Raw genomic sequence first — 27367 nt, 5'->3', positions numbered from 1 at the left:
TTGATTTTTTAAATATTTTATTTACAATCTGTAGAAGCTATGAAAATAAAAAGGTTCAGTACTTTTGTGAAGCATCACAGCACAGTTGAAAAATATATGGCAAATAGAAATCCAAAATGGAATTTAAGAGATAGATGGGAGGGGTTGAATGGAGCTGAAGGGTGGGACTAATAACAACAAGATAACCAATGTAAAACATACAGGTCTATAAAATAGGTTCAGAAATGTTGTTAAATCGCACAAACCGGATGGACATCGGAAATAGAGGATAGATTAAAACAAACAAAATCCAACTATTGTAAAATAGATATGTATATAATATGTATAAACTGAAGGTAGAAGCCTAAGTGTTATTGTTTCTTAGTTTACTCCAATTGGGGGAGGAGTGGTAGGGTTTGCGAGGAATAATAACGGTATAGTCCAAAAAAAAGTGTGTTACCCAAAAATATGTGGGGGATTGGAAATGTTGCAGACAATTACATTGATGGAAGCAACGATCTATCCGCAATATTAAAGCTGATCCACCCCCTGAAAAAAAAAAACACACACACCTGTCTATATAAGGTACCACATTTGACAGTGCATGTCAGCGCAAGAACCAAGTCATGAGGTCAAAGGAATAGTCTGTAGAGCTCCGAGACAGGATTGTGTTGAGGAACAGATCTGGGGAAGGGTTCCAAAAAAATGAAGGTCGTTGAAGGTCCCCAAGAACACAGTGGCCTCCATCATTCTTAAATTGAGGAAATTTGGAACCACCAAGACTATTCCTAGAGGTGGCTGCCCCGGCCAAACTGAGAAATCGGGGAGAAAGTCCTTGGTCAGGGACGTGACCAAGAATCCGATAGTCACTCTGTCAGAGCTCCAGAGTTCCTCTGTGGAGACGAGAGAACCTTCCAGAAAGACAACCATCTCTGCAGCACTCCACCAATCAGCCCTTTATGGTAGAGTGGCCAGACGGAAGCCACTCCTCAGTAAAAGGCACATGACAGCCCACTTGGAGTTTCCTTATGAAAAAAGGTGATGCAGTCAATGTGTTAAATTCCAAATCCTTTGCATTGTCAATTTACACACAGCTCTGACACACACACTTAGCCTACCAGACATGCCACTAGGGGACTTTTCACAGTTCCCAAATCCAGAACAAATCCAAGAAATGTACAGTATTATATATAGCCATGATTACATGGAACTCTCTTCCATCTGAAATGGCTCAAGTTTACAGCAAACCTGTTTTTAAAAAACAGATTAATGAACATCTCACGGCACAGCACCTCTCCCCTATTTGACCTAGATTTTTTGTGTGTATGTACTCATTTGTAATCTGTGTGACGTTTTAAATGTATGTAGTTCTGCCCTTGAGCTGTTCTTGACTATTAATGTTCTTATTGTATCATGTTTTGTGTGCACCCCAGGAAGAGAAGCTGATGCATTTGCAATAGTTAATGGGAATCCTAATAAAATACCAATACCAATAAATCTCAAGCCACACTGCTATGATTTCTCCCCATTGTGGACCTTCCCACTCTCTAATAAGGATACTCAGGAAGGAGAAGCTCTTTTATTGCATGACATAAGTATTTGATCACCTACCAACCAGTAAGAATTCCGTCATGGATTAAAATCCTGCAGCGCACGCAAGGTCCCCCTGTTCAAGCCAGCGCATGTCCAGGCCCGTCTGAAGTTTGCCAATGACCATCTAAATGATCCAGAGGAGGAATGGGAGAAGGTCATGTGGTCTGATGAGACAAAAATAGAGCTTTTTGGTCTAAACTCCACTCGCCGTGTTTGGAGGAAGAAGAAGGATGAGTACAACCCCAAAAACACCATCCCAACGTGAAGCATGGAGGTGGAAACATCCTTCTTTGGGGATGCTTTTCTGCAAAAGGGACAGGACAACTGCACCGTATTGAGGGGAAGATGGATGGGGCCATGTATCGCAAGATCTTGGCTAACAACCTCCTTCCCTCAGTAAGAGCATTGAAGATGGGTCGTGGCTGGGTCTTCCAGCATGACAACGACCCGAAACACACAACCAGGGCAACTAAGGAGTGGCTCCGTAAGAAGCATCTCAAGGTCCTGGAGTGGCCTAGCCAGTCTCCAGACCTGAACCCAATAGAACATCTTTGGAGGGAGCTGAAAGTCCGTATTGCCCAGCGACAGCCCGAGCCCTGAAGGATCTGGAGAAGGTATGTATGGAGGAGTGGGCCAAAATCCCTGCTGCAGTGTGTGCAAACCTGGTCAAGAAATACAGGAAACGTATGATCTCTGTAATATTGTACCAAATATTTAGTTCTGCTTTTCTGATGTATCAAATACTTATGTCATGCAATAAAATGCAAATTAATTACATAAAAATCATACAATGTGATTTTCTGGATTTTTGTTTTAGATTCCGTCTCTCACAGTTGAAGTGTACCTATGATAAAAAAAATTACAGACCTCTACATGCTTTGTAAGAAGGAAAACCTGCAAAATCGGCAGTGTATCAAATACTTGTTCTCCCCACTGTATATACATAGGTATGTGGACACCCTTCAAATTAGTGGATTCGGCTTTTTCAGCCACACCCGTTGCTGACAGGTGTATAACATTGAGCACACCGACATGCAATCTCCATAGACAAACACGGGCAGTGGAATGGCCTTACTGAAGAGCTTAGTGACTTTCAACATGGCACTGTCATAGGATGCCACCTTTCCAACAAGTCAGTTTGTCAAATTTCTGCCCTGCTAGGGCTGCCCCAGTCAACTGTAAGAGCTGTTATTATGAAGTGGAAACGTCTAGGAGCAACAACGGCTCAGCCGTGAAGTGGTAGGCCACACAAGCTCACAGAACCGGACCGCCGAGTGCTGAAGAAACTAGCATGTAAAGATAGTTTGTCCTCGATTGCAACACTCACTATCCAGTTCCAAACTGCCTCTGAAAGCAACGTCAGCACAAGAACTGTTCGTCTGGAGCTTCATGAAATGGGTTTCCATAGTCAAGCAGCCGCACACAAGCCTAAGATCATCATGCGCAATGCCAAGCGTCGGCTGGAGTGGTGTAAAGCTCGCAGGCATTGGACTCTGGAGCAGTGGAAACGCATTCTCTGGATTGATGAAACACGCTTCACCATCTGGAAGAACGACTTCACCATCTGGCAGTCCAATGGACGAATCTGGGTTTGGAGGATGCCACGAGAACGCTACCTGCCTGAATGCATAGCGCCAACTGTAAAGTTTGGTGGAGGATGAATAATGGTTTGGAGCTGTTTTTCATGATTTGGGCTAAGCCCTTAGTTCCAGTGTAGGGAAATGGTAATGCTACATCATACAAGAACATTCTAGAAGATTCTGTGTGTCCAAGTTTGTCGCAACAGTTTGGGGAAGGCCCTTTCCTGTCTCAGCATGACAATGCCCCCGTGCACAAAGTGAGGTCCATACACAAATGGTTTGTTGAGATCGGTGTGGAAGAACTTGACTGGCCTGCACAGAACCCTGACCTAAGCCCCATCGTACACCTTTGAGATGAATTGGAATGACCGACTGCAAGCCAGGCCTAATCACTTAACAACAGTGCCAAGACAGTGCAAGACCCACAGCAATGTTCCAACATCTAGTGGAAAGCCTTACTAGAAGAGTGCAGGATGTTATAGCAGCAAAGGGGAGACCATATAAATGTCCAGGATTTTGGAATGAGATGTTCAACGAGAAGGAGTCCACATATTTTTGGCCATGTAGTGTTTGGCAGCTAAAGAATGGTTCCCAGTTATCCCCTGCGTAAAACTCAAGCCACAATGCTATGATTTCTCTCCTTTGTGGACACTCCTATGTCTGGTAAGGTTAGTCAGGAAGGAGAAGCTCTTGTGACATAGTTTGCACTTGAAGGGCCTCTCCTTGGTGTGAACTGTCTGGTGCTTCTTCACATAGTTTGCCTCAGTAAAGCGCTTCCCACATGTGGGGCAGGCATATGGCTTGTCTGCGTCTGTCCTAATGCTCAGCCTCCCACGTTGTGACCCGATGACACCAGAGGAGGTAGAAGCAGGAGCCACCGCCCCCAGGTGGTTAGTCTTTGAGCCTCCTTGACCTCTAGTCATTGTTTGGGTGTTGTTGGGATTGTGTGCTGTGTTATAAGCAAGGTACATCTCGTGGGGAATGCCCATCCTGACCCTGTCTGTGTTGGTGGGGTAACCATGAGGTAACTGAGGAAGGCTAGACCCAGGTTCAGGCTTTCTATGAACCCAGTCACTAGGCATTAGACGAGACCCTGAAGAAGACAGACTTCCTGAAAGACTACCACCAGGAGGGTCGCCCACCACCCTCTTTGAAGGCTGAAGCCCAGGGTGATCTGCTCTGTTCATCATGGACACTGTGGTGTTTGTATCATAAGAACAGGAGGGTCTATCTCTATCAGCCCCAGGCACTGCTCCATCCCTGCACTGAGACTGTGAAGAGAAGGGTCTGGTCTGCAGACTAGATTCCTGACTGGAGCCTCTGTCTCTCTGATGACCACCAGGACTGAGGTTGTTCAGTCCACCTGTCCACTGGTTGTGTTCTGTGTAGTGGTGGTGGTGGAGTCTCTGTCCCTCACGGTTGGGTCCTGGTTCCGACTCGGGAAGGAAGAGTGACGGCTCTTGATCCACTGTCCTGATTCGAGGCCAAGGTTTGTGACCTGCCGCCTCAGAGGTCCAGTCTCTTCCGCCAGCAATACCTGATATCAGCAGGTCTTCATGGACTGCAGACTGTGAACACAAATTGTACAGAAGAGAATATAAAGGTTTATATAAGAAACAATTTGCTGTACACACAGAAACATGACATGATATTATAAAATATAATGTTTAGCAACGGAGGCCAGAACAAATGGATGCTTTTCGCCGGCAGCTTTCATCAGTGGCACCCGCAGAACTTTTGTCACTACGAACATTTGAACTGAGTACACCCATTTCTCTTTCTATGATAAAACATTAACCACAGTCAATAGAACAAGCTCCCCAAGGAGCGAAAAGATGCAGAAACTATTTACAGACAACGCCGATTTGGAAACAACTCCGGTTGAAACCAATGTACTACAGTCCTTGAAAAAAGAAATGATCAATGCTATAAGTTGTGCATGAATGGACAGTGTTTACTCCAACACATTGGTGCAGCTGGCTTCAAGGGTTAAGAGAGCAGTGTGTCAAGAAGCAGTGCGGCTTGGCAGGGTTGTGTTTCAGAGGACGCATGGCTCTCGACCTTCGCCTCTCCCGAGTCCGTAGGGGAGTTGCAGCGATGGGACAAGACTAACGACCAATTGGATATCACAAAATGGTGGAGAAAAAACAGTAAAAATCCCACAAAATAATTTGTACACAAATATCAGTGACCTTCCGGCCAGTATGGCATTAAGCCAGCTCCAAATAAAATACCTTATCAAAGACAACCTACAGCTCAAAGGTAATGTCAAAACACTCACAACTATTGTTAATTCATTATCAAGCGACAATAACATGCTGAAATAAACATTATTTCTCTAGAGTCTAAGACTGAGGGGTTATTATTGTTCTAAGATGGTCACCATGGATTAGTAAGCTATTTGATTTTGAATTCATAGGTCTAAAAAAATATATACAATACCAATCAAAATTTGGACACCTACTCTTTCAAGGGTTTTTATTTATTTTTGCTATTTTCTACATTGTAGAAAAATAGTGAAGACATCAAAACTATGAAATAACACACATGGAATCATGTAGTAACCAAAAAAGTGTTAAACAAATCAAAATATATTTTAGATTCTTCAAAGTAGCAACCCTTTCCCGGGATGACAGCTTTGCACACTCTTGGCATTCTCTCAACCAGCATCACCTGGAATGCTTTTCCAACCACCTTGAAGGAGTTACCACATATGCCGAGCACTTGTTGGCTGCTTTTCCTTCACTCTGACATCCAACTCATCCCAAACCATCTCAATTGGGTTGAGGTCAGGTGATTGTGTAGGCTAGGTCATCTGATGCAGCACTCATCACTCTCCTTCTTGGTCAAATAGCCCTTACACAGCCTGGAAATCCTGTTGAAAAACAAATGATAGTCCCACTAAGCGCAACCAGATGGGATTGTGTATAATGCAGAATGCTGTGGTAGCCTTGCTGGTTAAGTCTGATTGAATTCTAAATAAATCACAGACAGTGTCACCAGCAAAGCACCATCACACCACCACCTCCATGCTTCACGGTGGGAACCACACATGCGGAGATCATCTGTTCACCAACTAATTCAAAATAAGTTTTGAATTTTGGCCCATTCCTCCTGACAGAGCTGGTGTAACTGAGTCAGGTTTGTAGGCCTCCTTTTGTATAGGCTTGAGGTCAGGGCTTTGTGATGGCCACTCCAATACCTTGTCCTTAAGCCATTTTGCCACTTTGGAAGTTTGGAAGTATGCTTGGGGTCATTGTCCATTTGGAAGACCCATTTACAACCAAGCTTTAACTTCCTGACTGATGTCTTGAGATGTTGCTTCAATATATCCACATAATTTTCCTCCCTCATGCTGCCATATATTTTGTGAAGTGAACCAGTCCCTCCTGCAGCAAAGCACCCCACAACATGATGCTGGTTCACGGTTGGGATGGTGTTCTTCGGCTTGCAAGCCTCCCCCTTTTTCCTCCAAACACAACGATGGTCATTATGGCCAAACAGTTCTATATTTGTTTCATCAGACCAGAGAACATTTCTCCAAAAAGTACGATCTTTGTCCCCATGTGAGGTTGCAAACCGTAGTCTGGATTTTTTAAGGCAGTTTTGGAGCAGTGGCTTGTTCCTGGTTGAGCGGCCTTTCAGGTTATGTCAATATAGAATTAGTTTCACTGTGGATGTAGATACTTTTGTACCTGTTTCCTCCAGTATCTTCACAAGGTCCTTTGCTGCTGTTCTGGGATTGATTTGCACTTTTCGCACCAAAGTACGTTCATCTCTAGGAGACAGAACGCGTCTTCTTCCTGAGCGGTATGATGGCTGCATGGTCCCATGGAGTTTATACTTGTGTATTATTGTTTGTACAGATGAACGTGGTACCTTCAGGTGTTTGGAAATTGCTCCCAAGGACGAACCAGACTTGTGGAGGCCTATAAAGGTCTTGGCTGATTTATTTTGATTTTCCCATGATGTCAAGCAAAGAGGCACTGAGTTTGAAGGTAGACCTTGAAATACATCCACAGGTAAACCTCCAATTGACTCAAATTATGTCAATTGGCCTATCAGAAGCTTCTAAAGTCATGACATCATTTTTTTGAATTTTCCAAGCTGTTTAAAGGCACAGTGTGTATGTAAACTTCTGACCCACTGGAATTGTGATACAGTGAATTATAAGTGATATAATCTGCCTGTAAACAATTGTTGGAAAAATTACTTGTCATGCACAAAGTAGATGTCCTAACCGACTTGCCAAAACTATAGTTTGTTAACAAGACATTTGTGGAGTGGTTGAAAACAAGTTTTAATGACTCCAACCTAAGTGTATGTAAACTTCCGACTTCAACTGTCTATAGCACTTTTCATACAGAATCTCTTACTTAAAAAAAAAACAAGGGAGCTGGCAGTTCATGGGAGAGGGTCTTCCACAGCTAGATGATGATGATGCAGTTCAGTAAAGGTGTAGCTTGATTGGAGGCAGCGTCGATGGTACAGCCAGGGAGGGAGACAGTCAGTCAGGCCCGAAGCTTTATCAGGCACATCTGTCTCTGCAGTTCACAGCTCCCCTTCCTCCTCTGTAGGTAGGCTGGAACATCCACCACCGAATGTGTAGCACCCATCTGGGTGATGCATCGGCAGCAGTAAGTGCCTGGAGGCCACCACACCTGGGCAGTAATCAGCAACAGTCTCCTACTAGACGAGCCTCTGTCATCCCCTCACACCACAATCCACATCTTTCTATGTAGTACTTGTTTGTTTTGCAGTTAATTATGTTGATTTTGGATGTGGTTGAAAAACACGTTTTAATGACTCCAACCTAAGTGTATGTAAACTTCCGACTTCAACTGTAGGTGTGTCCAAACTTTTGACTGGTACTGTATATAATTTGATCAAATACTGACTTTGGCCTTTAGTACCAAATCCAATAAAAACTTATTGAATAACACATTCATAAATGGAAAAAAGACAGTTAAAAAATAAATCACAATGAATAATGTTTTGGAGTGTCTGTCCTATATCTAGGAGATAAAAGAAAGCTCAGGAAATATTTATGCTTTTCTTTTACACATATTTAACCCCTTTTTGGGGGTAGGTACAAAATGACCTCCATACTTCCATTCATTTTTTTTTAAGCCAGTACCGGTTACATTCACATGAGTCCCGTGACACTTGTGGGGGTCGTTGAGCAAAATGGAGAACACCATCATGTTCGCGATAGTCTCATCTTTCCATGTTAGTTTGTAGGCCAAACCACTCAGACGTGCCACAGCCATTATCGTGAGAAGACCGATTTTCAGGATGTCTGACAAACACCAATGGAGCTTGGCCACCTTCCACCGCAGATGGATTGAGACGCAGCCAATGCCAAAAAAAAACAGATATCTAGCTTAAACTGAAAGATTTTGATGGGATTTTTAAAATTGTTACTTATGTTACGCACCGGTGGACTCTAGGTGGATTTATTAGACTTACAGTCCCATTCGATGAGAGAGAACCTGGTTTTCACAGGTATTTCTGAGAATAATGATGGAAAATACATTATACAAACAAAACTACATATCCTAGCAGATGAGGTATCAAAAATCGGCACATCATGGCCAAATTCGGTTATTAGGCCTACAAAGAAAAGGTACCGGTTAAATCCAAGGGTAGACAATTACAAAGTACAAACTTTGGGCTTACTGACCAGTTTCCTAAAGAAATAAATAACAGGTGGAAAATACTCTACTCGATGCTTAAATATGGTCAATGATGCACACTGGTTGATGGAATGGTTGCTAAAATTCTAATAGTTTGCATAATTTCAGTTTGTGACAAAACATGAAATCAGTGCAGAGCATCATTATACCATCGAAACCAATGTGAAATATATTTTCAATAACCAAAAATATTATATTTTCAGCTGTTTGAAGCTGGTGCACAAAATCGAAAGTAAAAGACACAAAAACAAAACTTAAGGACGGGAAGCATAGAAATTCACACAGAACAGATCTACTGCTTCTTAGACTTGCTTTTAATGAGAATGACAGATCTGTAACGCACAATTCTATGTGAATTTGGTTGGGTCGCCCAAAATGTTACATATTGCAGCTTTAAAGAAATAGACTAGGCTTGGTGCTTATATTGTTGTTGACAAGCTCTATATTAACCGCAAGCTATACCGAGATGAAAAAGTTACAACTTGGCTTTCTATGTGAATTTGGTCGGGTCACCCAAAAAGTGACATATTGCAGTTTAACAAAAATACAAAAAGCATCATGTGAGGGATTGATCGCTGACGATGAACTACTAATGGCAATTAACTCATTCCAAACTGGTAAATCTCCTGGCTTTGACGGTATACCAATTGAGGTGTAAGAGTTTATTTTTATTTTTTACAGAAAACAAAGAACCTTTGTTCACCTGCTTAAATGTTTCATTTGAACAGGGGGAATGATCAACGACCCAAAGAGATTGACTGATTACATTACTATTGAAGCAGGAAGCAAATGGCCATTATATAAGCTCTGTGCACCTCAAACTGAAGACCCCTCACTTTATGCTGTGACACCCATATTCTATCAAAATGTTTAGCACTTAGAATGACAAAAGTAATAAGCAAAATGACTGAAAGTGAGCAATCTGGCTTTATTTAGGGTCACTACATAGGTGACAGTATTTTTCTGGGAACTATTGAACATTGTGAAATAGAAGAAAAGGCAAGTGCATATTTTCAAGCATGGTGATGGGCTGCATCATGTTATGAGTATTCTTGTCATCGGCAAGGACTAAGGAGTTTTTGACAAGATGGAATCTCATTTATATAGATGCCTTCAGTATTTTAACTTTGGCAAGTAATTTATTCAATCGTTTAAAGTCTTATATCAGAAACTGGTGAGTAAAGTAGTGAATATTGGGTATTTATTTATTTAGAGGGGTTCGACAAAGGGATTCAGTTTCACCTTATTTATTCTTATTAGCTATCGAGATGCTGGCCATCCCAATCAGGAACAATTCCAATATATACTAAACAAAAATATATACACAACATGTAAAGCGTTGGTCCCATGTTTCTTGAGCTGAAATAAAAGATCAGAGATGTTCCATACACAAGAAAAACGTATTTCTCTCTAGGGAATATTTCTCCTTTACCAAGATAATCTATCCACCTGACAGGTATGGCATATCAAGAAGCTGATGAAACAGCATGCCCGTTACACAGGTGCACCTTGTGCTGGGGACAATAAAAGACCACTCTAAAATGTGCAATTTTGTCACACAATACAATACTACCTCAAGTTTTGAAGGAGTGTGCAATTGGCATGCTGTCATCAGGAATGTCCACCATAGCTGTTGCCAGAGAATCTAATGTTAATTTCTCTGCCATAAGCCACCTCCAATGTCATTTTAGAGAATTTGGCAGTACGTCCAAGCAGCCTCACAACTGCAGACCACGTGTAACGACACCAGCCTAGGATCTCCACATATGGCTTCTTTGTCCTAAGGGATTGTCTTGCGTACCAATGAAGTGGAGCAATGGCCCAGTGGACATGCTTGGCATCCACATTCCAAAAGAAAGAAGGATCTTGTAAAGGAGAACTTAGATTTGAAACTAGCCAAGATTGACAAAATACTATTGCTGTGGAAAGGTAAAGCTTTGTCTTTTATATGGCAGAGTAACCTTGAAAAACACCTTCCTTGCCTCTCAGTTGATCTACAGTGCTTCAGAAAGTATTCACACCCCTTTACTTTTTCTACATTTTGTTGTGTTACAGCCTGAATTTTGTGTCACTGGACTACATACATTACCCTATAATGTCAAAATGGAATAATCTTTTTAGAAATGTTTACAAATGAATTAAAAGCTAAAATGTCTTTAGTCAATAAGTATTCAACCCCTTTGATATGACAAGCCTAAATAAGTTCAGGGGTAAAAATGTGCTTAACAAGTCACATAATGCATTGCATGGGTTCTCTCGGTGTGCAATAAGTGTGTTTAGAATGACACATATTTTATAATGACTACCTCATCCCTGTACCCCACACATACAATTATCTGTAAGGTCCCTCAGTTGAGCAGTGAATTTCAAACAAACACTGATTCAACCACAAAGACCAGGGAGGTTTTCCAATGCCTCGCAAAGAAGGGCACCTATTGGTAGATGGGTAAAAATGTAAACAAGCAGACATTGAATATCCCTTTGGACATGGTGAAGTTATTAATTAAACTTTGGACGGTGTATCAATACACCCAGTCACTACAAAGACACAGGCATCTTTCCTAACTCAGTTGCCGGAGAGGAAGGAAACCGCTCCATGAGGCCAATCATGGCCAATTTCACCATGAGGCCAATGGTGACTTTAAAACAGTTCAAGTTTAATGGCTGTGGTAGGAGAAAACTGAGGATGGATCCACAACATTTTAGTTACTCCACAATACTAACATAAATTACATAATTAAAATAATGAAGCCTGTACAGAATAAATATATTCCAAAACATGCAGCCTGTTTGCAATAAGGCACTAAAGTAAAACTGCAAAAAATATGGCAAAGAAATTAACTTTATATACTGAATACAAAGTGTTATGTTTCAGTTAAGTCCAACACAACACATCACTGAATACCAGTCTTCATATTTTCAAGCATGGTGATGGGCTGCATCATGTTATGAGTATTCTTGTCATCGGCAAGGACTAAGGAGTTTTTTTTAGGATAAACAGAAACAGAATAGAGGCCAGGCAAAATCCTAGAGGAAAACCTGCTTCAGTCTGCATTCCAACAGACACTGGGAGATAAATTCAGCTTTCAGCAGGACAATAATCTCAAACACAAGGCCAAATACACACTGGAGTTGCTTACCAAGACATTTAATGTTCCTGAGTGGCCTCGTTACAGTTTTGACTTAAATCAGCTTGAAAATCTATGGCAAGACTTGAAAATGGCTGTCTATCTATGATCAACAGCCAACTTGACAGAGCTTGAAGAATGTTTTTAATAATAATGTGCAAATATTGTATAATCCAGGTGTGCAAACCTCTTAAAGACTTATCCAAAGAGACTCACAGCTGTAATCGGTGCCAAAGGTGATTCTAACATGTATTGATTTACTTATGTAAATTAGATATTTAATTTTCAATAAATGTGCTAAAAAATATTTCAAAAAACACTTTGTATTAAGTCAAGGGGTATGAATACTTTCTGAAGGCACTGTATACCCATTCTTCAAATAATCAATTAAATATTTATTGCATACTGACAGCAGGAATGTCCCCAGGAAAATTCAGAGCCAGATCATATGGTTTAATTCAAATACACTGATACATAAAATAAAAATTGGGAATGTGTTTCTGAAAAAGAGGATCTTATAATAAAACAAATATCATTGATAGTAATGGGAATTTTACACTGTGCACAATTGTATGGGAACATATTTACTATCAGGTACTGGCAGCAATTCAAACAGAATGGAAGAAAAAGTTAAGGGAAAGAAAATAGAAACTGTTTGTAGGTCTCATATTAAATCTCACAGATGGTTAACTGGAGATAAAGACAAGTACCATTTTCATTTGGGAAAACAACAAAAGAGTTACCTTCCCACACAAATTCAACTCTTACTGGGAAAAGCATGTATAGAACAACAGACTCCACAATCTGAATGTTTCAGTTGAAGATATTGTAAATATTTCTGGCTACTAACAAGATGTTACACATATTGGACATAGAAGAATCCTCTTTCTACTGTTTTTGTCGTGTGGAAGTGCTGGATTTGTTACATATTTTCTGGTATTGCTTAATAGTTATCTTTTGGGCAAAGGTACAAGAGTGGTTACTCCCTGTTTTATATGATTTTGTTATTTTTCCACAAACAGTTATATTGAGTGCAGGGACAGATACAAAACAATATACAATCTATTGATTCTGCTGGGGAAGGTTTCATTTTTAAAACTCAGAAAATAAATGTTAGTCTTGGACTCTTTCAACCTAACTGTGAAACACTATTATACATTAGATTGCAAAAGAAAGTGTGAGGTCTCCAGATTTTACTGATAAGTGGGACCAAATAACACATCAAGGATGGGCCTGATTTCAAGAAAGGTGCTCCTGATTGCCAGTCATATGACGATTCTGTTTGTATGTTTGCATGTGATTCCTGTTTATGTCCTTTTCTAGTTTAAGATAATTGCTTATTTTCTTTTGTGTGTCTACAACACCGAGGTAGTGGACTGAAGAGGGTGGGGTGGTCTGGCGGGTAGTCTGTGGGACCATGAAACTTTAGCTCCCACTTCCCTATTGTGGGAAGGCTATTTGTAACATCTGTCAAAAAAAATACAAGGAAAGAAAACCCGCAAAAATAATAATTATGTCTCCTTATATTTGTAAACTCAGCAAAAAAATAAACATTCCTTTTTTCAGGATCCTGTCTTTCAAAGATAATTCGTAAAAATCCAAATAACTTCATAGATCTTCATTGTAAAGGGTTTAAACACTGTTTCCCATGCTTGTTCAATGAACTGTCATGACGTTGGCCTGGGTTTATGACAGTCATAAATACCTCTTCCCCCCTTTTTCCTCTCTCTACCCTACTGATGTTACATTTGCAAAACCCTTGGGTAACAGAGATTCTGGGAACATCTGAAGGTGGGGGGAAATGAACTATATTCTGGTAATCCGACCAATTGAACATATGCGGTGGTACTTAATGAATATGATGTCAGTTCGGTTGTCATCTGAGACATTCTCATCAATGATAAGATAACAAACTCTACAGTGGAAAGTCTACACATCAGAGTTATCGGATTCACATGGAATTGTTGTTCAATTTAAATGTTTGAATATTAAATTATTTGTGATGGTATGAAATGTGATTTAACTTCTAAAATGTGAGATTTGGGTTTTCATAAGATAGGGCTGCTCAATCAGTGGTCTGCCCCTGTGAAGGGACATGGGCTATAAAACTTTTCAAACACGCTCTCCTCTCCCTTCCTATATAAGCCCTTGACGACGATATAACCTTCTGTTCTGAGGACGACGGTCTGATGTCAGAATGGTTCAGATAATAACTACAGAACGAAGCCAACATCAGCGTGAGCTTTGGTTGCGAATGGTATGAACTTTGAACTCTTATTCACTTCAGCAGTGATACCTCCTAGCCGTTGAGTTAGCAACAGCCGCTGCAAACGAGGGTTAGGAAGGAACGGACAGAGTATCCCGTCTACCACACAACGACGTTACTACAACGTATTCAATTTACCAGCAGAGACATTCTTCAAGGGACAAAGGACTTGGTTGGACAACACTGCCTTCCATCTACCACCAACCTACCGAAGCGCAGCTCAAAGTAAATATTTATTGCATTTTCCTTTTCCAAATGGGCGGTAATTTAGAATTTATAAGATAATGCATTTACGATAGCACAGCTTCGCCCTTTGTTCCTCAGTCTTCCCGCTCTTTCACTTTCACCCAGACCCTTTTCTTTTGTGTAACAAGCTGTCATATCTGTTCCGCCCGCTAGGGACGTTTTCCTTTATGACGTAATTTGTAATCAAGTTATGATTTAATTATGTGTATGTGTAATTCTGTATATTTAGTAAATAAATAATTAAACCCAATTTTATATTGCTGATTCAACTTGTTAGCCAGGGTTCGTGCAGATAACTAAGAATTTACAACTTTCAGATGAGACTGAATTAAGATGACGATTAATATTGACTGCTATTGATGTAAGATATTACTAGGTCTTTAAGAGTTTATTCGGAAGATAACAGCTCTATAAATATTATTTTGTGGTGCCCGACTCTCTAGTTAATTACATTTACATGATAAACTCAATCAGGTAATATTAATTACGGAGAAATTATTTTATAGAATAGCATGTCATATCACTTAATCCGGCATAGCCAAAGACACGACAGAACCATAAACAATTAATGAACATGCACCTGTGGAACGGTCGTTAAGACACTAACAGCTTACAGACGGTAGAAAATTAAGGTCAAAGTTATGAAAACTTAGGACACTAAAGAGGCCTTTCTACTGACTGAAAAACACCAAAAGAAAGATGCCCAGGGTTCCTGCTCATCTGCGTAAACGTGTCTTAGGCATGCTGCAAGGAGACATGAGAACAGCAGATGTGGCCAGGGCAATAAATTGCAATGTCCGTACTGTGTGACTCCTAAGACAGCGCTACGGACGGACAGCTGATCGTCCTCGCAGTGGCAGACCACGTGTAACAACACCTGCACAGGATCAGTACATCCTAACATCACACCTGCGGGACAGGTACAGGATGGCAACAACAACTGCCTGAGTTACACCAGGAACTCACGATCCCTCCATCAGTGCTCAGACTGTTCGCAATAGGCTGAGAGAGGCTGGACTGAGAGCTTGTAGGCCTGTTGTAAGGCAGGTCCTCACCAGACATCATCGGCAACAACGTCCCCCTATGGGCACAAAACCACCGTCACTGGACCAGACAGGACTGGCAAAAAGTGCTCTTCACTGACGAGTCGCGGTCTTGTCTCACCAGGGGTGATGGTCCGATTCACGTTTATCGTCAAAGGAATTTGCGTTACACCGAGGCCTGTACTCTGGAGCGGGATCGATTTGGAGGTGGAGGGTCCGTCATGGTCTGGGGCGGTGTGTCACAGCCTCATCGGACTGAGCTTGTTGTTATTGCAGGCAATCTCAACGCTGTGCGTTACAGAGAAGACCTCCTCCCTCATGTGGTAACCTTCCTGCAGTCTCATCCTGACATGACCCTCCAGCATGACAATGCCACCAGCCATACTGCTCGTTCTTTGCATGATTTCCTGCAAGACAGGAATGTCAGTGTTCTGCCATGGCCAGCGAAGAGCCCGGATCTCAATCCCATTGAGCACGTCTGGGACCTGTTGGATCAGAGGGTGAGGGCTAGGGCCATTCCCCCCAGAAATGTAGAGGAACTTGCAGGTTCCTTGATGGAAGAGTGGGGTAACATCTCAGCAAGAACTGGCAAATCTGGTCCAGTCCATGAGGAGGAGATGCACTGCAGTACTTAATGCAGCTGGTGGCCACACCAGATACTGACGGTTACTTTTGATTTTGACACTCCCCTTTGTTCAGGGACACATTATTCCATTTCTGTTAGTCATATGTCTGTGGAACTTGTTCAGTTTATGTCTCAGTTGTTAAATCTTGTTATGTTCATACAAATATTTAAGTTTGCTGAAAATAAACGCAGTTCTTTTTTTGCTCAGTTTATAACAAATCGTTTAGTTCCTCTAAATGTGGGGAGATGGGTAAAATAATAAATCAAGTCTAGCCCATCTCTAACACTGTGTTTTCAAGAACCTAACAATATGGAGCCAATGTCCATATGTGTTGATTAAAAAATGAAGTATAATATTTTGGTTAGACTGAGAAAGGAAACGCAGTCCCTAAAATAATACAAAAATAACCAAGTAGGTCAGCACAGTCAATATTGTATTTAATTTCAACAAAATGGTCATACACTAACATAACTTTGTAGTACAGTACTTTTATTGCACAAAACGATACGTGACAAGTATAATACTATGGTAACACTTTACATTTTCTGTAAATCTGGTACCCTCCCTTTGATAAATTCCTTTGAGAATACTCTGGAAAAGGTTCAACATTACATTACACACATTTTCACTACTTTACACCAGTGAAGAATTTTTACAGACACCTTCACACCAACCATCACCATATCCTTTAATCTGCCTTATCATACTCATTCTTTCCTGGTTCACTTCATTCAGTTCCTTACTACATCCAAAACCAAGAGAATGAATTACAAACTAACTAGTACTCCATTACATGTCAACACTACACACTATACATGGGCCGTATGCATTTTCTGCTGGTGTATCCTGAGGTAGCTCCTCTCTGAGAACCTCTTCCCACAGTGAGTACAGGCAAACGGCCTCTCTCCCGTGTGGACCTTCAGGTGCATCTTCAGCTGGTGCTGGTGGGAGAACCTCTTCTCACACTGGGGGCAGCTGTAGGGTTTCTCCCCTGTGTGGACCCTCTGGTGTCTCTTTAGATGACCAGCCTGGGCGAAGCGCATGTGACAATGGGTACAGCTGTAGGGTTTCTCCCCCGTATGCATTCTCTGGTGGATCTCCACCTGTTTCGGAAAACTGAAGGCTTTCCCACAGAAAGAACATGGGAAGCGCTTCTCTTTTCCACCGGATCTACAGATAGCGTTACTACTACTGTCATTTGTCATCGGGCTTATATAGCCATTTAGTGTTGAGGCACCGGCATTGTCTGAAGTCTGGTTTAACATAAGGTGAGTGTAAGGAGCACGAAGGCCAGGGAGTGACTGTGTTGTTGCAGGGTCCATGTTCCAGTTGATAGATCCTATAGAAGGCAGGCTGAAGGCAGCACCTGTTAGGTGGTTAACCAGAGGCGTCATCAGTGTCTCTGAATCACAACTATAGGAGCAGGACGGAGCATCGCTAGCTGAGTCTGTGTCTGTTGTTCTCTCCCCCCGCATACAGACACCTCCCCGTCCCCGCAGACCAAATCTACACCTTGCCCTGGTCTCAGCCAGTCTGTTGTCATGGAGACTAAGTTTGGTTGTTTTGTGTTCGACTGTCTGTTTCTGGTTAACAGTGTTGTTCCCCAGCCCAGAGTTGAGGACGCTGTCCCATCCACTGACCTCCACTATGTCACCTCTGGTCCTGGCCTTCTCAGTGATGTCCCCTGGGCCCTTGTTTGCACTCGTCTGGTTCTGGGAATCCAAGATGGCCGCCCAGTCTCCCCTGTTAGCCTCCAGCCAACCACCTGCAAGAAGAGGATAGAAAATAGACTTATTTTTAAAAAAAATGTCACTTACCAGGTCATTATAATTTGTGTTTTTGTATGTAAACATAAGTTGTATTGATTTCATTTTTTTAATGAAGAAAAAATAGCCAGTTGCATCACTATTTCCATTGAAGATCTATTACTGTGTGTAGGCTATATGTACACTGAGTATACAAAACATGCTCTTTCCATGACATTGAGATGACATAGACTCAAAGGGAGGAGACAGGTTAAAGTATGATATTTAAGCCTTGAGACAATTGAGACATGGCTTGTTTATGTGTGTGCCATTTAGATGTTGAATGGGCAAGACAAAAGATTTAAGTGGTTTTGAACGGGTTTGGTAGTAGGTGCCAGGCATAGGGCTGTTGCGGTGACTGTATTACCACCACACCAGCGGTCACAAGTCAGGAAGGCAGTCAAATTCCATGTGACCGTATAGTCACAGTAATTAGGCTTCTCCAAGCTCTGATGCTGCTGCTGGTCATTAGCGGCCTACCAAACTTGCTAACTGCCTGGTACTCAGCATTCTATTGTCCCTCTAATCAGCAATATATTGTCCCTCTTCATGAGAGCCCATGAGCTCATGTTGCGCAACATTTCAATAGGCTATGCAATTGCGCAAGAAAACAGAGTGATGGCCTCCTAAAAAGAGGAGGATCCCATCAGCTTCATATAGGCTAGGCCTACTATATTTATTTCTCAACTTCCCTAATATTAAGCACATTGCTTCTCTTTACAACAGGAGTATAGTCTACCTGGCTGAGATGAAAATTAACCACTGGGAAAAAACGTCCTGTATTTGCTATTTAAGTGCATAGATGACATGTATTTTTCCCCGCTGCCCCTGTTTCGATACAGGTGCATGATAATGGTTGATTCTAAATCAAAACAAATTTCACACATATTATTTAGAGACAAGATTAAATCAAGAATAGCCTATCACTTGTGAATTATAAACTCAGCAAAAAAAGAAACGTCCCTTTTTCAGGACCCTGCCTTTCAAAGACAATTCGTAAAAATCCAAATAACTTCACAGATCTTCATTGTAAAGGGTTTAAACACTATTTCCCATGCTTGTTTAATGAACCATAAACAATTCATGAACATGCACCTGTGGAACGGTCGTCAAGACACTAACAGCTTACAGACGGTAGGCAAGTAAGGTCACAGTTATGAAAACTTAGGACACTAAGGAGGCCTTTCTACTGACTCTGAAAACACCAAAAGAAAGATGCCCAGGGTTCCTGCTCATCTGCGTAAACGTGTCTTAGGCATGCTGCAAGGAGGCATGAGGACTGCAGATGTGGCCAGGGCAATAAATTTCCATGTCTGTACTTTGAGACGCCTAAGACAGTGCTACAGGAAGACAGGACGGACAATTGATCGTCCTCGCAGTGGCAGACCACGTGTAACAACACCTGCACAGGATTGGTACATCCAAACATCACACCTGCAGGACAGGTACTAGATGGCAACAACAACTGCCCAAGTTACACCAGGAACGCACAATCCCTCCATCAGTGCTCAGACTGTCCACAATAGGCTGAGAGAGGCTAGACTGAGAGCTTGTAGGCCTTTTGTAAGGCAGGTCCTCACCAGTCATCACCGGCAGCAACGTAGCCTATGGGCACAAACCCACCATCGCTGGACCAGAAAGGACTGGCAAAAAGTGAGGTTTTGTCTCACCAGGGGTGATGGTCCGATTCACGTTTGTCGTCGAAGGAATGAGCATTACACCGAGGCCTGTACTCTGGAGCGGGATCGATTTGGAGGTGGAGGGTCCGTCATGGTCTGGGGCGGTGTGTCACAGCCTCATCGGACTGAGCTTGTTGTCATTGCAGGCAATCTCAACGCTGTGCGTTACAGGGAAGACATCCTTCTCCCTCATGTGGTACCCTTCCTGCAGGCTCATCCTGACATGACCCTCCAGCATGACAATGCCATCAGCCATACTGCTCGTTCTGTGCGTGATTTCCTGCAAGACAGGACTGTCAGTGTTCTGCCATGGCCAGCGAAGAGCTCGGATCTCAATCCCATTGAGCACGTCTGGGAGCTGTTGGATCGGAGGGTGAGGGCTAGGACCATTCCCCCCAGAAATGTCCGGAAACTTGCAGGTGCCTTGGTGGAAGAGTTGGTTAACATCTCACAGCAAGATCTGGCAAATCTGATGCAGTCCATGAGGAGGAGATGCACTGCAGTACTTAATGCAGCTGGTGGCCACACCAGATACTGACGGTTACTTTTGATTTTGACCCCCCCTTTGTTCAGGGACACATTATTCCATTTCTTTTAGTCACATGTCTGTGGAAATTGTTCAGTTTATAGTTTACAGTTTACAGTTCATAGTCGCACACCTCATATAGCTTAGCCCATGGGCCTATATGTTTTATTAAGGTTTTTATCACAACTAAAATGTCCAAATAAATTCTTAATATTAAGCACATTAATCCACTTTACAAGGGGTGTAGAGCATAACAGGCAGCACGTGAGTTTCAAGTTTGGGGAAGATAATTTTCACCATAAAAATGCACCTTTATAATAAAAGCATTACATGCATAATTACATTTGCGGTCATTTTTGATAATGGTGTTTTCCACTAATGGAACATTCGCGCATATAGCCTACTACCATGAGCGCATTGTTGTGCTTATAATGTGAATAAATAGCCTAATAGTTTATCAACATTTAAAGCTAAACGTTATGATTTGTTTTGTCAGCCACATTGCATAAAAAAGTTTTTTTATTCGAGTGGTTGTATTAATTTGGGATCTATCGCTTCCCACAACTGTCCCAGACTATGTTTGGAATATTTATTTCTCGTACAGAATAGAATAGGTAGACTTTTGTACTATGGAGGATAGTAGATTGACATAGGCTAGTGCTTTTGCTGTTCATTATGCCTACTCATTTTGTTGGCTGCCGAAAAGTAAATGTGGACAGTTCTTCCAATATCTTCAATATGCACCTCGGAAATGGATAAGGATGCACGCAGTTGCGTCCCCCAATGTGTCTGTCTTCACTTGTAGCCTGTGAGAAAGACCCGATCACGTGACAGAGCGAGCAGCACTCCGGGAGAAGGGCACAACTGCCACTGGCTGCAAAAGGCATGGATTGTTTTAGGGTGCATTACGGCCACACAAAGGGGATACCGCCGGGAAATTCTAGGCATTATCTAATGCTTGTCCAATTGTGAATGCGTGACTGAAGTAGCGTGTACAGCGTGCGCAAAAAAACAAAGCAGAGCTCATGCCTTTCAAGCAACTTTTTTCAAATCATCATTAGAGTCTCCTCATGCAGCCGCACAATGTATTAACAATCAAAACATATAGCCCAACATTTGTAGAACAACTAAAGGGACATTAATAACTTTAAATTAAGCATATAGGAGTACCTATTTCTTTGTTAACCGCTCAACCCAGAATAGCCGCATGTGCGCACTCTCAAACCGTTTGGAGAAAATATCCTTTATTCAATTGTATTCTTCATACTATAAAATAATACCACGGAATTCTAAGAAAACCTTGTCTGCTAAATGAACTAGTGTAGCCCACAGCCATTTGGTATAGCCAGATCAGGACGTAACATAAGGACAATTCAGAGTATGCTATTCTGTTCTTCTGAAATAGACTACATTTTCTTCATATCATGCTTCTTTAGAGCTGTCTAAAATAAATAATTAATTTATTGTGATGTGTAGGCTATATTAAATGGATTTATTAGACTTTTTAAAACGTAGATGTTCCAAAGGTCAACATCAGTGGCTTGTAGGCTATGTGTGGCAGCCAGGAGATGCTAAATGTGTTTGTTAACTAACGGTCAATAACTGTGAGACCGATAGCTATTTGCCACCAGCTGATGGCACTTAGCCAGGCACACCGGTTTGTGTCAAGAACTGCAACGTTGCTAAGTATTTCACGCTCAACAGTTTCCCGTGTGTATCAAGACTAGTCCACCCAAAGGACATCCAGCCAACTTGACACAACCGTGGGAAGCATTGGAGTCAACATGGGCCAGCATCCCTATGGAACGCTTTTGATACCTAGTAGAGTCCATGCCCAGACGAATTAAGGCTGTTCTGAGTGGGGAGGGGAGGGTGCAACTCAATATTAGGAAGGTGTTCTTAATGTTTGGTACACTCAGTGTATTTCTCCCTTACCTTGCTCCCCCATCTTTAGTCTACTCAGCAGGTCAATGCTCTCTGGTTCATCTTCTATTGTCTCCTCTTTGACAATCAGCAGATCAGGCTTCCCATCCTCCATGTCTACTGACTGTAAGAGATACAGAGTGAGAGGATGTTGGATCAAGAAATCTGATATGAGCACCCTGCTATGGAGCATCTTCTGATTGGGCAAAGAGGGATTGCTATGAGTACTATGCAAACCTGTTAGTTGATTCGATTACTTGACAATCTTTAATGGTTTGATAATTCACAGGCATGGTCCCACAATTAATCAAGAAAGACCTGGCTCCGTATCCACAAAGAGTCTCAGAGTAGAAGTGCTGACCGAGAATCAGGTCCCCACCCGTCTACATAGCCTTATTCATTATGATCTAAAAGGCTAAACTGATCCTAGATCAGCACTCCTACTCTAAGAGGCTTTGTGGATACGGGCCCTAACCTAATACCATTTAGACAGTAGTTTACAGTGGGCTTACCTCAGTGAAATTGTGTGTGGTCTTGTGCTGCTCAGTGGGTTCAGGAGGAGGTGTAGTCTGGTTGTCCTCTATGACCACGGTCCCCTCTGGGTTCCCCAGACCCTCCTCACACCCCTCCTCCTTCACCAGCAACACCTCTGGACCCTCCTCCTCCTGGAAGAGAGAGGTGATACAGATTACACAGACATACACTCCCTCAGGTACATACACAAACAAGATAATCAACACACTTCACATGGAGGGGCCACACTTGCAAACATAAGCAAGCATTTAAAGTTAAACAGGTTCTCACGTACAAAATGCACAACAGCCAATTAAAATGTTTGTTTTACTTGTATGTGACAGAAAGCTAAATTGTAGCTGGTCCCATCAGATAGCATGGCACACATTAGCCCTTTGTTAACCTCACTAGTTGGCAGCGATTACATCCCAGCACAACTTCTGCAGACAAGTCGTATACATAGTTGGACGTGTTCATGGAAGCGTCCTTAGCAACAAGGCTGTCACGTGTATTTCATTGACTGGTCAAATTGCTCTTTGTGTAAAGTGCCTAGTCCGTGTAATTGTCGCAGATTGTGGCAAAGGGTTCAAATCTCATGAGTCGCCCCCCCGCACACAAAGACACTGCTATTGTCAAATAATCATGTTGCATAGGCTATATTACACCTAAATGTAGACCAACGTTTTATTTGCATTTTCATAATCTCCTTCGTCACCTGTGCTATGAATTGTCTCAAGGCTTAAAAGTCCTTCTTTAACCTGTCTCCACCTCTTCATCTACACTGATTGAAGTGGATTTAACAAGTGATGTCAATAACAGATCATAGCTTTCACCTGGTCAGTCAATGTCATGGAAAGAGCAGATGTTCTTAATGTTTTGTATACTCAGTGTACATTAAAGGGAGTCTCAATGAAAGTCAGAATAAAAAGTCCCATTTTGTGTTTATTAAACATAAACATGGGTTAAATACCCCATATGAAAACCACACATAGACATGTCTAAACCAAAACTATATTCACTTTCTCATTACAGGAGTGTCTTGAGAAAAATGTTTATTGTTGAATGGAAGTAATGAAATAGCCATTTGTAAACATTACAGGACAAACACTATGTAAAATACTTTTCATACTTATATATCACACAATGTTTGGATGCAATATTGTAACGAGGAATATTCAACACTGAAATCTGTGACTCTCGTTATTCCAAATGCATCTGTGGATCATTTTTTAATTTTATTTATACAGGCTTTGATAAAAACGTCAGAAGATATCGAGTGGAATTGGTATGTTTCTATGTTACAGAGTGGAATGTTTTTTCTGCTGGTGTATCCTGAGGTAGCTCCTCTCTGAGAACCTCTTCCCACAGTGTGTACAGGCAAACGGCCTTTCTCCCGTGTGGACCTTCAAGTGCATCTTCAGTTGACCAGCCTGTGCGAAGCGCATGTGACACTGTGAACAGCTGTAAGGTTTCTCCCCTGTGTGGATCCTCTGGTGCCTCTTCAGGGTGTCCTGGCGAGAGAACCTCTTCTCACACTGGGTACAGCTGAAGGGTTTCTCCCCTGTGTGGACCCTCTGGTGCCTCTCCACTTTCTGGGAGCTGCTGAAGCCTTTGTTACAGAACATGCAGAGGAACCGTTTCTCTCTACTACTGCCTGATGTGGCTCCCCCTCCTTGAGCCTGGGCTCTAGCTCTGTCGTTTGAGTTCAATACCTGATCGAAAAGGACACAGCCGTGTGAATCGGAAGGTGCTATCAACGTGGACACTGGGTAGCGATCCTTGAACACGTGTAAAGGGGAGTGGGTGGTGACATTTAGATTTGTCTCCAAGCTTTCCCTGTAATCTAAGAAATCTCTGCCCTGTGAGTGTCTGTCTCCGAGGAGATGATCTGCATTCCATGTGGGAGGAACGTCGCCCTCCACTTTTACAGTCACCTCATCTGCTATTATAACCTCCTCTTTCTTATCTAGGCACCCTTCAGAGTATACACTACTACTGCGCCGGTTCCAGTCCCCTCTAGACAGATTAATCTGTGTCTCTAAACCCAAGGGCATGTTGCCAGGGTCCATCTCTGTATTGTAAGAACAAGACGGATCATCACCGGCAGTGTCTAACGCGTCACCATCACCATCCCCATGGGAATTAACCGTCCTCTGGCTCTGGTGAAATACTGGTAAATATTCGGAGCCGGGAGCAAGAGGACTGCCCAGTTTACTCAGACCCAGTCTCTCTGGGTCTGATCTATGGTTAGATCCTTGGTGTAAGAGCCTGTGTGTTACAGTTAAAGTCTTGGTGTCTGTCTCTGACTTGAGGACGGCGTTCTGTGTTCCACTGACCTCCGTGATGCTGCGTCGGGTCCTAGGTTGCGCTTGGTTGGTGGGGTCCTCCGTGGCTGCAGAGGGCGCTCCAGACTGAATGTCTCTGATGTTCCGTGGGTCCTCCTCTCCTTCAGACCTCTCCTGCTTGACCCCAGGACCTGCAGCCTCTGCATCTGCAGACTGACACAAGAAGATAACAATATCATCTCACAAGCTTCCTTATGGCAGATAAAAATGTAAAAAAAGTTTTACCTTTATTTAACTGAGGATAAATGACGATGATACATGTAAGCAAGTGAATAGCTGAGGGGAGATTTTCTTTATTAAACAGGCCACATTTGATAACTGTAATTTTTATATAACACGATTACACTAACCTCTATCACCATAAAAGTCTGCGATGTGGTTCCACTCCCCTCATCAACAGTGATTGGTTGGTCATCTCTCCATGTATTGTGTTCCGCTGGCTTCAGAAAGCTTCTGTGGCCTCCAGTGAGATGTCCTTCACCTGAGAGTGTGATTGGGGGAAAAGAGGTGGTTAGGTTAGCTACTGTCAATGCTATATTGTACACGTTTGACCCTGTCCACAATTGGTAAGGATGTAAGGTAACACTTCTCATAACTTCTTGATATACTATGTATTGATTATGTTCCATGCATCTTATTGTTTTCATTTAGTAAATAATGGAAAATGCAGTAAATCAAAAATCTGGTTATAATATGATAATGTCTCTGCACAAGCTAAGTAATCAGGGGATTTATTGTATAAGACCCAAAAACTGACAATTCTAGATAACATCTGAACACATATACAGAGGGGAACGGGCGACAGGCACTGAACTATAAATGAACAGCGACAGGTCGCACAGCCTCTGCAAATTGTACCTCTTGAAATTCCTCTGTATCGGTCAAGGATCTTGACACTACTGGGACGACTGGCGAGGACGCGCTCTCGCATTGTCCTCTCTGCGCGCTCCCGTGCAACCTTCAGTTCCAGTAGTTTCCTCCGCAATGACCTGTTTTCTTTCTGGCTTTGATTTATTTCCAAACGAAACACTGCATAGTCGTCGTCTACGAGTTTACAGATCTCTGCCACGGCGGCATTCGCTAGCACCTCCATGATGGAGGCTATTTGAGTGTGAAAAACCATACAGTTAGCCATTTTTTGCTAACGTTAGCAGCTAGCTAGCTAGCGTTACCTAGATAACAGCTATCAACCAAGTCCTGTCTCCAACGTGAATTAAACACGATATGGGGTGTGATACGATGGAGTTAAATTAGTCATATTTTGAGTTCATGTCTGTTAATACACGTCTAAACAACAACAATAAAAACGATAACGTGGAAATTGTTTTTTCATAACTGTTCACTTCCGTTTACTTCTTCGTGTGAGTTTCCGGCAGACTAGACGTTGTTTTACGTATTTCCGCCTTTCACAGGGTTACCACAGCCACAAAGTCTAAATTGTCTATATCGTAAAAGTTCATTAAAATAAAAAAATAATAAGTGTGTGTGGGGTAAGGTGACTAGTCATCAGGATATATAATAAACAGAGTAGCTGGAGCGTTATTTTATTGAACCTTTATTTTAACAGGGTAGAAATATTGTGCTCTGTATAATACAATATAACTAACTACACGTATTGTTCACACAATTATTTTATAAATACAAAAAATAAAAAACACAGTCATGGGAAGCACAAATAAGTTTGCTAATCTTGTCAACAAAAACAAAAAAGTGGTTGGCAATATCAAAGGGTTTTGTTATGAATGAGCCATCAGCCTCAATGAAGGATGGAGCCGAATTAGCTTTAATGCCTAGAATTTTATTTAAGCACACAAGATTTTTATTATAATTAATAAATTATTTATCTTATTTCCATTGTATAGTTTCTTCTCGTTTTTGTTTAGTTTAGTTACGTGATTTGTCAATTTACTGTATGGTTGCCAGACTTATTTTCCATTCCCTTAGTGTACAGGCGAAAAACCTCACTCCTGTTTGGACCTTCAGGTGCCTCTTCAGATGGTGCTGGTGTAAGGACAGGAGCTGGGAGACGAGAAGCAAGTACAGTGAGTGAACATTTAATAAATAACCAACATGAACCAAACAAGGACAGTGTCTGGACAGAGGAAACATAAAGACAATAATGCTGACACCGGGATCAAACCGAGGAACAGACAGATATAGGAGGGGCAATCAACAAAGTAATGGAGTCCAGGTAAGTCCAAAGAAGCGCTGGTGCACATAACGATGGTGACAGGTGTGCGTAATGATGGGCCGCCGGGCGCCCTTGAGGGGGAGCGGGAGCGACAGTACACCCCCCTCTAGGGGTGCCACCCGGCATCCCACCTGGGCGAGCCCGACGGGCCGGCTGAGGCGTGGGAGCCCGACGAGCCGGGGGAGCCCGACGAGCCAGCTAAGGCGTGAAAACCTGACGAGCCTGCAG

The 27367-nt window shown here is 42.2% G+C and overlaps 1 protein-coding gene across 2 annotated transcripts; it reads right to left on the bottom strand.

Annotated features, from left to right (window-relative positions):
* LOC139418922 (uncharacterized) lies at positions 1–26317 on the bottom strand. Of its 2 annotated transcripts, XM_071168706.1 has the most exons (7): positions 25807–26317; positions 25299–25429; positions 24940–25101; positions 22603–22755; positions 22103–22214; positions 17798–17922; positions 1–4720 (listed from the first exon to the last, which is right to left on the bottom strand). In XM_071168706.1, the coding sequence occupies exons 1-7, from the start codon at positions 26081–26083 to the stop codon at positions 3779–3781; spliced, it is 1902 nt and encodes a 633-aa protein (XP_071024807.1). In that variant the 5' UTR covers positions 26084–26317; the 3' UTR covers positions 1–3778. The 2 variants fall into 2 exon arrangements, with proteins under 2 accessions (XP_071024807.1, XP_071024808.1); XM_071168707.1 differs by lacking the exon at positions 1–4720 and having other exon boundaries at positions 16570–17922; positions 25308–25429; positions 25807–26311.
* Positions 26318–27367: the final 1050 nt, after the last annotated feature.

This window comes from Oncorhynchus clarkii, chromosome 10 (assembly GCF_045791955.1).
Source record: "Oncorhynchus clarkii lewisi isolate Uvic-CL-2024 chromosome 10, UVic_Ocla_1.0, whole genome shotgun sequence".
Classification (NCBI taxonomy): domain Eukaryota; kingdom Metazoa; phylum Chordata; class Actinopteri; order Salmoniformes; family Salmonidae; genus Oncorhynchus; species Oncorhynchus clarkii.
Note: the sequence above shows the minus strand (reverse complement) of the source record. Positions and strands in the feature narration are given on the sequence as shown.

Bases quoted from the DNA above. Each gene is read 5' to 3' on its own strand.
- LOC139418922 (XM_071168706.1), bottom strand. From the start codon at position 26,083: ATGGCTAACTGTATGGTTTTTCACACTCAAATAGCCTCCATCATGGAG. The intron at 25,102-25,298 runs GTTAGTGTAATC...TTCTTGTGTCAG, and splicing joins AGACTTTTATGGTGATAGAG to TCTGCAGATGCAGAGGCTGC. The intron at 17,923-22,102 runs GTAAGGGAGAAA...CTCTTCTTGCAG, and splicing joins ACTAAAGATGGGGGAGCAAG to GTGGTTGGCTGGAGGCTAAC.